The sequence below is a fragment of the Grampus griseus genome (assembly GCF_964374135.1).
Source record: "Grampus griseus genome assembly, chromosome: 17".
In the NCBI taxonomy this organism is placed as follows: Eukaryota; Metazoa; Chordata; class Mammalia; order Artiodactyla; family Delphinidae; genus Grampus; species Grampus griseus.
The window spans coordinates 41,537,330-41,549,373 of NC_139011.1; the positions used below are offsets into that span (position 1 = coordinate 41,537,330).

The window sequence follows — 12,044 nt, forward strand, 5'->3', positions numbered from 1 at the left end:
TGCCGTCCATTGCAGAAGCATGATGTGTGCATGTAATGTTCTTGGCTTTTATCTGTCTCACCTGTCCTGTCCTGGTGGAAATAATATTGAGCAAAAGTTTGGAAACCTGGTTCTAGTCTCTTGATTTATATATTTAAAATATCCCATGGTTTTAAAAGGAAATTGAACTGTAAATGTGTTCTTTTAATTGCCAGGATTTTATTCATTCATTCAAAAATATTCTTTAGTGATTATAATGTATCTGGCTTTGTGGTCGAAGCTGCTTACAGAGTGGTGAAGAAAACAAGAATGATTGCTACCCTCATGCAGTTTATGGATTAATGGAATAGAAAAAAAGCAACATGTTGGATGTATGTCTGTGAATAATTATGTTTCTTTTGAAACTACTATGTAAATTGAGTTTAAGGCTATAGAATCATTATCTAATCTATAGTTTTATCAAAACTGATACAATATATGCTCAGGTTTACACCATGTAATTTAAATCTTAAATATTTTCAGAAGCCTTTTATGATGGAAAATAAAATGTTACCAGCTGTTGAATTTGTTTCCTAAGGCTTTTTACAGGTTTATTCTCTTATATTTTTTAAGATGTCATGATTGTAGTGATGATATATACTTGGAGGTGATTCTAATCTGACTTATGACTAGATCATTTTTGTTTTGGGTATTTTTCAGGTTAATACTGCTGAATATGAGACGATCGGCAGCACCAAGTCAGTTGCAAGGGAATCCCTTCAAAAAGCCAAAATTTATACCGCCAGCAAGAAGTAATCCAAGTCCTAATGAAGAGGTTACAAAGCTGAATTCAGATATAAAATTATCTGAGGTAAAAAGACAAAACAAAACAGTAAAGGAAGTATAATCTAGAGAAGCATGTATTTTTTAAAAAGTGCCATTTAAACAGGTAGTAATACTTAATGCCTATAGGAATTTTCAGTATCTCTGATAAATTCTTCTAAAAACCTTAGAAATAATGACTAAATATATATATTTTAAAGGAACGACATAAAATAAACTTGGGTTAGGTCTGTAAAATAAACTTTTCTTAACAGTGATAAATACCTCTGCAAGGGAAGGGGTGGAGATTCTTGTTAAAAAAAAAAGTTGTTCTGATCAGTGTTCTTTTTAAAGGTAACACATAAATAAGTGAAAACTTTAAGGCAACTTAAAGAGAAAACATATAAATAATGCTTTATATCAGTGTTCTGGACACTTCCTTTCATTTATGCTTGTAAAAAGTAAGTGCTCGAAACAGTCTTTTTTTTAAACAAATCTACATTATTTATTTATTTATTTATTTGGTTGCGTCAGGTCCTAGTTGCGGCACGCGGGATCTTCTTTGTGGCCTGTGGGGTTCTTTTGCTGCGGCAAGCGGGCGTCTCTCTAGTTGTGGCATGAGGGCTCCAGGGTGCGCAGGCCCAGTAGTTGCAGCATGTGGGATCCCAGTTCCCCAACCAGGGATCGAACCCACGCCCCCTGCATTGGAAGGCGGACTCCCAGCCACTGGACCACCAGGGAAGTCCCGAAGCAGTCTTTTTTGTTTTTTAGTTTTATTAATTTTTATAAATTTATTTGTTTATTTTTGACTGCGTTGGGTCTTCGTTGCTGCGCGCGGGCTTCCTCTAGTTGCGGCGAGCAGGGGCTACTCTTCATTGTGGTGTGCAGTCTTCTCATTGCGGTGGCTTCTTGTTGCGGAGCGTAGGCTCTAGCCACACAGGCTTCAGTAGTTGTGGCTTGTGGGCTCTAGAGTGCAGGCTCAGTAGTTGTGGCACATGGGCTTAGTTGCTCCACGGCATGTGGGATCTTCCCAGACCAGGGATCAAACCCGCGTCCTCTGCACTGGTAGGTGGATTCTTAACCACTGTGCCACCAGGGAAGCCCCCGAAACAGTCTTAATATATATTCTTTACTACTAATATGAAGGATTGTTTTAGTCTTAGGTATATAGAAGTTATATAAAGGTTATATAGAGCATATATAAAATGGGCAGTCCACACTTCTGCTACTCTACAGTTCTCTGATTCATTTATGTTATGGAGATTAAAGTCTACTAATATTTCTTCTATTTTTTTTATTATGGTAAGATATGTATAACATAAAATTTGCCATTTTACCATTTTTAAGCATGCAGGTAGGTGGCATTAATTTCGTTCACACTGTTGTGCAAAAATCACCACTGTCTGTGTTCAAAACTTTTTCATTACTCTAAACAGAAACTTTGTAACCATTAGGGAATAATTCCCTGCTCTCCCCTCCGGTCATCACTATTCTACTTTCTGTCTCCATGGATTTGATTACCCTAGGTACCTCATATAAATGGAATCATAAATATTTGCCCTGTTGTCTCTGGCTTATTTCATTTAGCCTGACGTTTTCAGGAGCATTCATGTTGTAGCAGGTATCAGAACATCAGTGCTTTGTATGGTTAAGTAGTATTCAGTTGTATATGTATATACTGTATTTTGTTTATTCACTCATTTATTGATAGATACTTGAGTTGTTTCCACTTTTTGGCTATTATGAATAATGCTGATGTGAACACTGGCATACAAGTTTCTGTTTGGGTACCTGTTTTCAGTTCTCTTGTGTATATACTTAGGAGTGGAATTGCTAGATCATATGGTGATTCTGTGTTTATTTTTTGAGGAACTACCAAATTGTTTCCATAGCTACTGAACCATTTTACATTCCCACCAGCCATGTATGAGGGTTCCAGTTTCTCCACATCCTCAGCAACACTGGTTATTTTCTGTTTTCATTGCTGTTGTTTTTTTTGTTTTGTTTTGATTATGGCCATTCTTGTTGGTGTGAAGTGGCATTTCATTGTGGTCTTGATTTGCATTTTCCTAATGACTAGTAATGCTGAGCATCTTTTCGTGTGCTTATTGACCATTTGCTTATCTTCTTTGGAGAAATATCTGTTCAAGTCCTTGGCTTTTAACTGGTGTTTTGTGTTTTTGTTGTTGAAAACATCTATTGATTTTTGACTCTGTTTTTTGACCTGCATCTGTTTGTTTTATCCTACACTCCTTTAGAATTCTGGCCACAATATAAGGAGAAAACTATGTAAGCATAGTTTTTAATTTTAAATAAGGTTTCTTTTTGTACAAGCAGCTTTATTTAAATACAATTCACATACCTGTAGTCTACCTACTACAATTCAGTTGTCTTTAGTATGTTCAGAGTTGTGCAATGCTCACCAAAAGAACATTTTTATCATTCCAGAAAGAGACCTCATACACATCAGCCCATCAAAATCCCCCAGCCCTTAGCAACCACTAATCTACTTTCTGTTTCTATATATTTACCTATTATGAACATTTCATATAAATGAAATCACACATGTGGCCTTTTGTGACTCACTTTTTTCAGTTAGTGTAGTGTTTTTCAAAAGGCTCATCTACATTGTAGCATGTATCAGTAATTCATTTCTTTTTATTGCTGAATGTATTAGTTTTCTATTGCTGCTGTAACAGATTACCAGAAATTTAGTGACTTAATACAATGCAAATGTGGGACTTCCCTGGTGGTCCAGTGGTTAAGATTCTGCCTTCCAATGCAAGAGACGTGGATTCGATCCCTGGTCAGAGAACTAAGATCCCACATGCTTCAGGGCAACTAAGCTCACACACCACAACTACACAACTACTGAGTCCGCGCTCTCTTGAACCCACGCACCACAACTAGAGAGAAGCCCACGCGCTGCAACGAAGAGCCTGTGCACCACAACGAAAGATTCCATGTGCTGCAACTAAGAACCGATGCAGCCAAATAAATAAATATTTTAAAAAAAGGAAAATAATGCAAATGTATTATCTTACAGATCTGTAGGTCAGAAGCCCAACGTGGGTCTCACTGGGCTAAGATCAAGGTGTTGGCAGGGTTGCATTTATTTCTGGAGGTTTTAAGCATGTTTCCTGGGCTTCCCTGGTGGTGCAGTGGTTGAGAGTCTGCCTGCCGATGCAGGGGACATAGGTTCGTGCCCCGCTCCGGGAAGATCCCACATGCCGCAGAGCGGCTGGGCCTGTGAGCCATGGCTGCTGAGCCTGCCCGTCCAGAGCCTGTGCTCCGCAACAGGAGAGGCCACAACAGTGAAAGGCCCACGTACCGCAAAAAAAAAAAAGAATGTTTCCTTTGCCTTTTCTAGATTCTACAGACCACCTACATTCCTTTGCTCATGGTCCCCTTCCTACGTTTTCAAAATTGGTAATGGCGGTTTGAGTTCTTATATTGCCATCTTTTTGGTTCTCTGAAACTGGAACTCATTTGGTTAGATTGGGCCTGCCTGGATAATTCAGGACAATCTCTCTATTTCAAGGTCCTTAACCTTAATTGCACCTGCAAAGAGTCTTCTGCCACATAAGATAACATATCCACAGGTTCTGGGAATTAGGGTGTAGACACCTTCGGGAGGCATTATTCTGCTTGCCACACTGAATAATATTTCATTTTATTAATATACCGTATTTTATTTTTCCATCTGTCGGTTGATGGGTGTTTGGTTTGTTTCCATTTTTAAAATTTTTTAGGTATTATGAATAATGCTGATGAATATTAGTGTATAAATTGTTGTGTAGACGTATGTTTTTTTTGTTTCTGTTTTTGTTGTTTTTGCGGTATGCGGGCCTCTCACTGTTGTGGCCTCTCCCGTCGCGGAGCACAGGCTCCGGACGCGCAGGCCCAGCGGCCACGGCTCACAGGCCCAGCCGCTCCGCAGCATGTGGGATCCTCCTGTACCGGGGCATGAACCCGTGTCCCCTGCATCGGCAGGCGGACTCTCAACCACTGCGCCACCGGGGAAGCCCTGTCCTTTTTTTAAGTTGGATTATTTGCTTTTTATTATAGAGTTGTAAGGGTTCTTTGTATATTCTAAACATAGGTCGCTTATCAGATATATGATTTGCAAATATTTTCACCCATTCTGTTTTTGCCTTTCACTTTCTTGATGATTTTATTTGTAGCACAAAATTTCTGTTACTCTAGGAGGTGGGTCAAAAAAGATCTTGCTGTGATTTATGTCAAAGAGTGTTTTTCCTTGTTTTCGTCTAAAAGTTTTATAGTGCCTGGTCTTACATTTAGGTCTTTAATCCATTTTGAGTTTATTTTTGTTTATGGTGTTAGGTAGTGTTCTAATTTCATTCTTCTACATGTAGCTGTCCAGTTTTCCCAGCACCACTTATTGAAGAGGCTGTCTTTTCTCCATTGTAGGTTCTTGCCTCCTTTGTCGTAAATTAGGTGCCCATATGTACCTGGGTTTATCTCTGGGCATTCTATCCTGTACCATTGATCTATATTTCTTTTTTTGTGCCAGTACCATACTGACTTGATTACTGTAGCTTTGTGGTATAGTTTGAAGTTGGGGAGCCTGATTCCTCCAACTCCGTTTTTCTTTCTCAAGATTGCTTTGGCTATTTGGGGTCTTTTGTGTTTCCATACAAATTGTAAGATTTTTTGTTCTAATTCTGTGAAGAATGCCATTGGTAGTTTGATAGGAATTGCACTGAATCTGTAGCTTGCTTTGGGTAGGATAGTCATTTTCACAATATTGATTCTTCCAATCCAAGAACATGGTATATTTCTCCGCCTGTTTATGTAATCTTTGAGTTCTTTTCATCCGTGTTTTATAGTTTTCTGAGTACAAGTCTTTCACCTCCTTAGGGAGGTTTATTCCTAGGAATTTTATTCTTTTTGTTGCAGTGGTAAATGGGATTGTTTCCTTAATTTCTTTTTCTGATTTTTTGTTGTTGGTGTATAGGAATGCCAGAGATTTCTGTGCATTAATTTTGTATCCTGCAACCTTACCAAATTCATTGATTAGTTCTAGTAGTTTTCTGGTCGCATCTTTAGGATTTTCTATGTATGGTGTCATGTCATCTGCAAACAGAGACAGTTTCACTTTTTCCTTTCCAATTTGGATTCCTTGTATTTCTTTTTCTTCTTAGATTGCTGTGGCTAGGACTTCCAAACTATGTTGAATAATAGTGGCGAGAGTGAACATACTGTTCTTCTTCCTGATCTGAGAGGAAATGCTTTCAGTTTTTCACCATTGAGAATGATGTTAGCTGTGGGTTTGTTGCATATGGGCTTTATTATGTTGAGGTATGTTCCCTCTATGCCCACTTTCTGGAGAGTTTTTATCATACATGGGTGTTGAATTTTGTCAAATGCTTTTTCTGCATGTATTGAGATGATCATATGGTTTTTATTCTTCAGTTTGTTAATGTGGTGTGTCACATTGATTGATTTACGTATATTGAAGAATCTTTGCATCCCTGGGATAAATCCCACTTGATCATGGTGTATGATCCTTTTAATGTGCTGTTGGATTCTGTTTGCTAGTATTTTGTTCAGGATTTTTGCATCTATGTTCATCAGTGATATTGGCCTGTAGTTTTCTTTTTTTGTGGCGTCTTTGCCTGGTTTTGGTATCAGGGTGATGGTGGCTTCGTAAAATGAATTTGGGAGTTTCTCCCTCTGCAGTTTTTTGGAAGAGTTTGAGGAGGATCGGTGTTAGCTCTTCTCTAAACGTTTGATAGAATTTGCCTGTGAAGCCATCTGGTCTTAGACTTCTGTTTGTTGGAAGATTTTTAATCACAGTTTCAATTTCATTACTTGTGATGGGTCTGTTTATATTTTCTAATTTTTCTTGGTTCAGTCTTGGAAAATTGTACCTTTCCAAGAATTTGTCCATTTCTTCTTGGTTGTCCATTTTATTGGCATATAATTGTTTGTAGTAGTCTCTTATAATCCTTTGTATTTCTGCAGTGTCAGTTGTGATTTCTCCTTTTTCATTTCTAATTTTATTGATTTGCATCCTCTCCCTTTTTTTCTTGATGAGTCTGGCTAAAGGTTTATCAATTTTATCTTCTCAAAGAATCAACTTTTAGTTTTATTGATCTTTGCTATTGTTTTCTTCATTTCTATTTCATTTATTTCTGTTCTGATCTTTATAATTTCTTTCCTTCTACTGTCTTTGTGTTTTCTTTGTTCTTCCTTCTCTAGTTGCTTTAGGTGTAAGGTTACATTGTTTATTTGAGATTTTTCTTGTTTCTTGAGGTGAGATTAAATTTCCTTAGAACTGCTTTGGCTGCATCCCATAGCTTTTGGGTCATCGTGTTTTTGTTGTCATTTGTTTCTGTGTATTTTTTGATTTCCTCAGTGATCTCTTGGTTATTTAGTAGCGCACTGTTTAGCACCCATGTATTTGTGTTTTTTACAGTTTTTTTTCCTGTAATTGATTTCTAATCTCATAGCGTTGTGGTCAGAAAAGATGCTTGATACGATTTCAATTTTCTTAAATTTTCTGAGGCTTGATTTGTGACCCAAGATGTGATCTATCCTGGAGAATGTTCCATGTGCACTTGAGAAGAAAGTGTATTCTGCCACTTTTGGGTGGAATGTCCTACAAATATCAATTAGATCTATCTGGTCTATTGTGTCATTTAAAGCTTGTGTCTCCTTATTTATTTTCTGTTTGGATGATTTGTCCATTGGTGTAAGTGGGGTGTTAATGTCCCCTACTATTATGGTGTTATTGTAGATTTCTCCTTTCATGGTTGTTAGCATTTGCCTTATGTATTAGAGTGCACCTATGTTGGGTGCATAAACATTTATAATTGTTATATCTTCTCAGATTGATCCTTTGATCATTATGTAGGGTCCCTGCTTATCTCCTGTAATAGTCTTTATTTTAAAGTCTATTTTATCTGATGTGAGCATTGCTACTCCAGCTTGCTTTTGATTTCTATTTGCATGGAATATCATTTTCCATCCCTTCAGTTTCAGTCTGTATGTGTCCCTAGGTCTGAAGTGGGTCTCTTATAGACAGCATATATATGGGTCTTGTTTTTGTATCCATTCAGCCAGTCTGTGTCTTTTGGTTAGGGCATTTAATCCATTTACCTTCAGGGTTATTATTGATATATATGTTGCAATTACCATTTTCTTAATTGTTTTGGGTTTGTTTTTGTGGGTGTTTTTCTTCTCTTTTGTTTCCCACTTAGAAAAGTTTCTTTAGTGTTTGTTTTAAAGCTGGTTTGGTGGTGCCGAATTCTCTTTGCTTTTGTTTGTCTGAAAAGCTTTTGACTTCTCCATCGAATCTGAATGAGATCTTTGCTGGGGAGAGTAATCTTGGTTGTAGATTTTTTCTCTTTCATCACTTTAAGTATATCCTGCCATTTCCTTCTGGCCTGCAGAGTTTCCACTGAAAAATTAGCTGGTAACCTTATGGGGATTCCTTTGTATGTTATTTTTGTATTTTTCCTTGCTGCTTTTAATATTTTTTCTTTGAATTTAATTTTTGTTAGTTTGATTAATATGTCTCTTGGTGTGTTTTTCATAAGGTTTATCCTGTATGGGACTCTCTTTGCTTCCTGGACTCAGGTGACTATTTCCTTTCCCACATTAGGGAAGTTTTCGACTATAATCTCTTCAAATATTTTCTCAGACCCTTTCTTTTTCTCTTCTTCTTCTGGGACCACTATAATTCAAATGTTGGTGCGTTTAGTGTTGTCCGAGTGGTTTCTGAGATTGTCTTCAATTCTTTTCATTCTTTTTCTTTATTCTGCTCCTCGACAGTTATTTCCACCAGTTTGTCTTCCCACTCACTTATTCGTTCTTCTGCCTCCATTATTCTGTTATTGCTTCCTTCTAGTGTATTTTTTATTTCAGTTATTGTGTTGTTCATCTCTCTTTGTTTGTTCTTTAGTTCTTCTAGATCTTTGTTAAACATTTCTTGTATTTTCTCAATCCATGCTTCCATTCTATTTCTGAGATTCTGGATCACCTTTGCTATCATTACTGTGAATTCTTTTTCAGGTAGATTGCCTATTTCCTCTTCATTTATTTGGTCTTGTAGGTTTTTACCTTGCTTCTTCATCTGTGACATTCTTTTTTGCCATCTCTCTCTCTCTCTTTTTTTTTTTTTTTTTTAATGAGTGGGATTGTGTTCCTGTTTTACTCGTTGTTCGGCCTGAGGCTTCCAACACTGGAGTTTGTAGACTCTTGGGTAGAGCTGGGTCTTGGTGCTGAGATGAGGAACTTTGTGAGACCTCACGCCAATGAATATGCCCTGGGGTCAGAGGTTCTCTGTTAGTCCAGTGGTTCGGACTCGGAGCTCCCACTGAAGGAGCTTCCCCCAGCTCCAGGCTCATGAGTCAAGATCCTGCAAGCTGTGCGTGGTGGCAAAAAACTAAAAGAGAGAAAAATAACAAAGTAGAAAATAAAATTAGACTAGGAGACTAACAGATATGTTAGAAAGAATGTAAAAATAAAAATATAGATGAATCAACAACCAGAAGGTACATCAGTACCACAAGAGTAAAAAAGAGGAGGAGGGAAAGGAAGAAAAAAAGGGTGGGCGAGGCCTTGGCTGTGGAGAGCAGGGCCTAAGCAAGGGCGAAGTTTGGGTGGTGGGCCTGGCCCATGATCCAGACTCACAGGGCTGGAAAAGGCCCTGGCAGTGCGGATTAGGCTCAAGGAACAGAAGGGGCCCAGTTGTGCCCCCAACCCCGGTCTCAGAGGGCAGGGAACCGCACCTGGGAGCCTAGCAGGCTTCCTGGGGTTGAGTGGGTGGGGCAAACACCCTCCTCTTCTCTCCTGCTCCTCCGGTCTGGGAGGGCCCTTCCTGCCTGCCTCTCCTGATCTCCCTAGTCTCCCTCCTATGCCCCAGGACCAATGCAGCCGGTGCTGGGGGGAGGACAGGAGAAGGGGGGGCCTTGGAGGGCAGGGGACCGGCCTGGGAGCTCAGCAGCCTCCCCTGCCCAAGAGGGCCATACAATTGCCCTCTGCTCCTCACCCGCTCTCCTGGAGAGTCCGTCCTACCTGCCTCTCCTGATCTCCCTGGCCTCAGAGGTGCTGATCTTGTCTGGCCTCCACTTCTCCCCCCTTGGTACCCCTCTGTCCTACTGGTTCACCTTGGGGTTCCTCCCGTCTCCTTGGGGGTCAAAATCCCCCACCAGCGGCCAGCAGGCACCCTAGTTGTGGGGAGACACTAACTCTGCATCTTCCCACACCGCCATCTTGACTCCTCCCTCACCTGACTTACTTTAAAATCTTATCAGATAGGTTTTTGAATGTCTCTGAAATTTATTATAATGAATATTTATAGAGATATGATGACTGTGTCTGTTACTGTGAGTTGTTATTTAAAAAACATTTCAAACATACTATGGTAAGCAGAAAAATGGCCTTCCAAAAATGTCCATGTCCTAATCCCTGGAACCTGTGAGTATGTTACCTCACGTGGCAAAAGGGACTTTGACTGGGTGATTAATGTTAAGGACCTTGAGATGGGGTGGGGGGTGGTCATCCTGGATTATCCAGATGGGCCCAGTATAATCACAGAGGTCCTTAAAAGTAGAAGAGGGAGACAGATGAGAGGGTTAGAGAAAGAGATGTGATTAAGGAAGCAAGGGCAGAGAGATGCAGAGGAACTGGCTTTGAAGTAGAGGAATGGGGCCACAAGCCAAGGAATGTGGGTAGCTTTTAGAAGTTTGAAAAGTCAAGGAAATGTTTTCTCCCTTAGAACCTCCTGAAAGAAATGCTGCCCTGCTGATTACCTTGATTTTAGTCCATTAAGAGCCAAGTGAGAGTTCAAACTTACAAAATTATAAAATAAATTTGTGTTGCTTTAAGCCACTAAGTTTCTTGTAATTTGTTACAGCAGCAACAGAAAGCTAATACATATACAAAAATAGAGAAAAGAGTATATGAAGGACCCCCATGTACCCATCATCCAGCTTCAACAATTGTCAGTTTATGACAATTGTTCTTGCTTCATTTTTTCCTCTCCAGCTCCCTGCCCCCTTCTTCCCCTCTCATTATTTTGATGCAGATTCCAGGAATATCTTTTCATTTGTAAATATTTTAGTATTTGCCTTTAAAACATAAGGTACTGTTAAAACAACAATACAGTGCAGGTATCATTATCACACTTAAATGAACAATATTTAAGTGTTTCTTTTAATATTGAGAAATTTAGCAAGAATAAAAGCAGTTGACTGAGAATGGCATATTGTGACTTGTTTAAAACCTCATTTGATATGTTGCTTAAAATACACTATAATTGTAAGCATAATTTTCATTCTGTGATGTCTTTCAGCTTTTATTATGTAATAAAAGTAGCTTAAAAAACAAACAATAAAAATTATAATTTTTATTTTTAAATATTCCCCATTTAGGTATGAGAAACTAGTAGCTCACATTTTAAATTAGGAATCTATTATGTAAAAATATGGGAAATTAAGTTTAATATCAGCATAAAATACATATTTTGTTCTTTTAGGTTGCTGCAAATAAGAATACTTTTTTGCAGTCACAAAATGATCCCAGAATATGCAGTTTTAATCTGCCTACTGAAGAAAGTTCTAGAGGAATTAATCATGAGGATAATTACAGGGAAAAATATTGTTTGGAAGCATCTGCAAAGACAACATCAGACCCACATCATACAGGTAAGACTGTTCAGGTTTGTACTTGACCAGGCTTATTACAGTATTATTTAAATTGATTATTTACAAGAATGAATATGTTATATTTGAAAATAGTTGATGTAATACCACTAGGTCGCTGGCAATTCAGATTTTTTGTTGTCATAATTTATCTTTAATGATGGATTAATAACCACATCATTCAAATCTTGCATTTTGTAGTAGGCATATGTCTAAGGTTATTCATTGTAAACTTATTGGTCAAATAATGGTCTTTACCTCAAGTAGCAAAATGAATTGTGTTTAAAGATTTTCTTTTAAATTTACTTATTTTTACTTATTTATTTTTGGCTGCATTGGGTCTTCGTTGCTGCATGTGGGCTTTCTCTAGTTGCGGTGAGTGGGGGCTACTGTTTGTTGCAGTGCACGGGCATCTCATTACGGTGGCTTCTTGTTGCAGAGCACAGGCTCTAGGCGTGTGGGCTTCAGTAGTTGTGACACGTGGGCTCAGTAGTTGTGGCTTGCGGTTCTAGTGCATGGGCTCAGTAATTGTGGCGCATAGGCTTAATTGCTCCGTGGCATGTGAGATCTTCCTGGACCAGGGCTTGAACC

General features: G+C 38.6%; 1 protein-coding gene across 1 annotated transcript in view; it reads left to right on the plus strand.

Moving 5' to 3' along the window:
- Positions 1 to 694: 694 nt before the first annotated feature.
- Positions 695 to 12,044, plus strand: part of RAD54B (RAD54 homolog B) — a gene marked incomplete at its 5' end in the record, with an annotated part of 87,880 nt that continues 76,530 nt past the window's right edge. Inside the window, 2 exons of the mRNA XM_082675202.1 lie at positions 695 to 829; positions 11,288 to 11,456. Coding sequence (XP_082531328.1) covers positions 695 to 829; positions 11,288 to 11,456 — 304 coding nt within the window. The remainder of the gene's footprint in view (positions 830 to 11,287; positions 11,457 to 12,044) is intronic.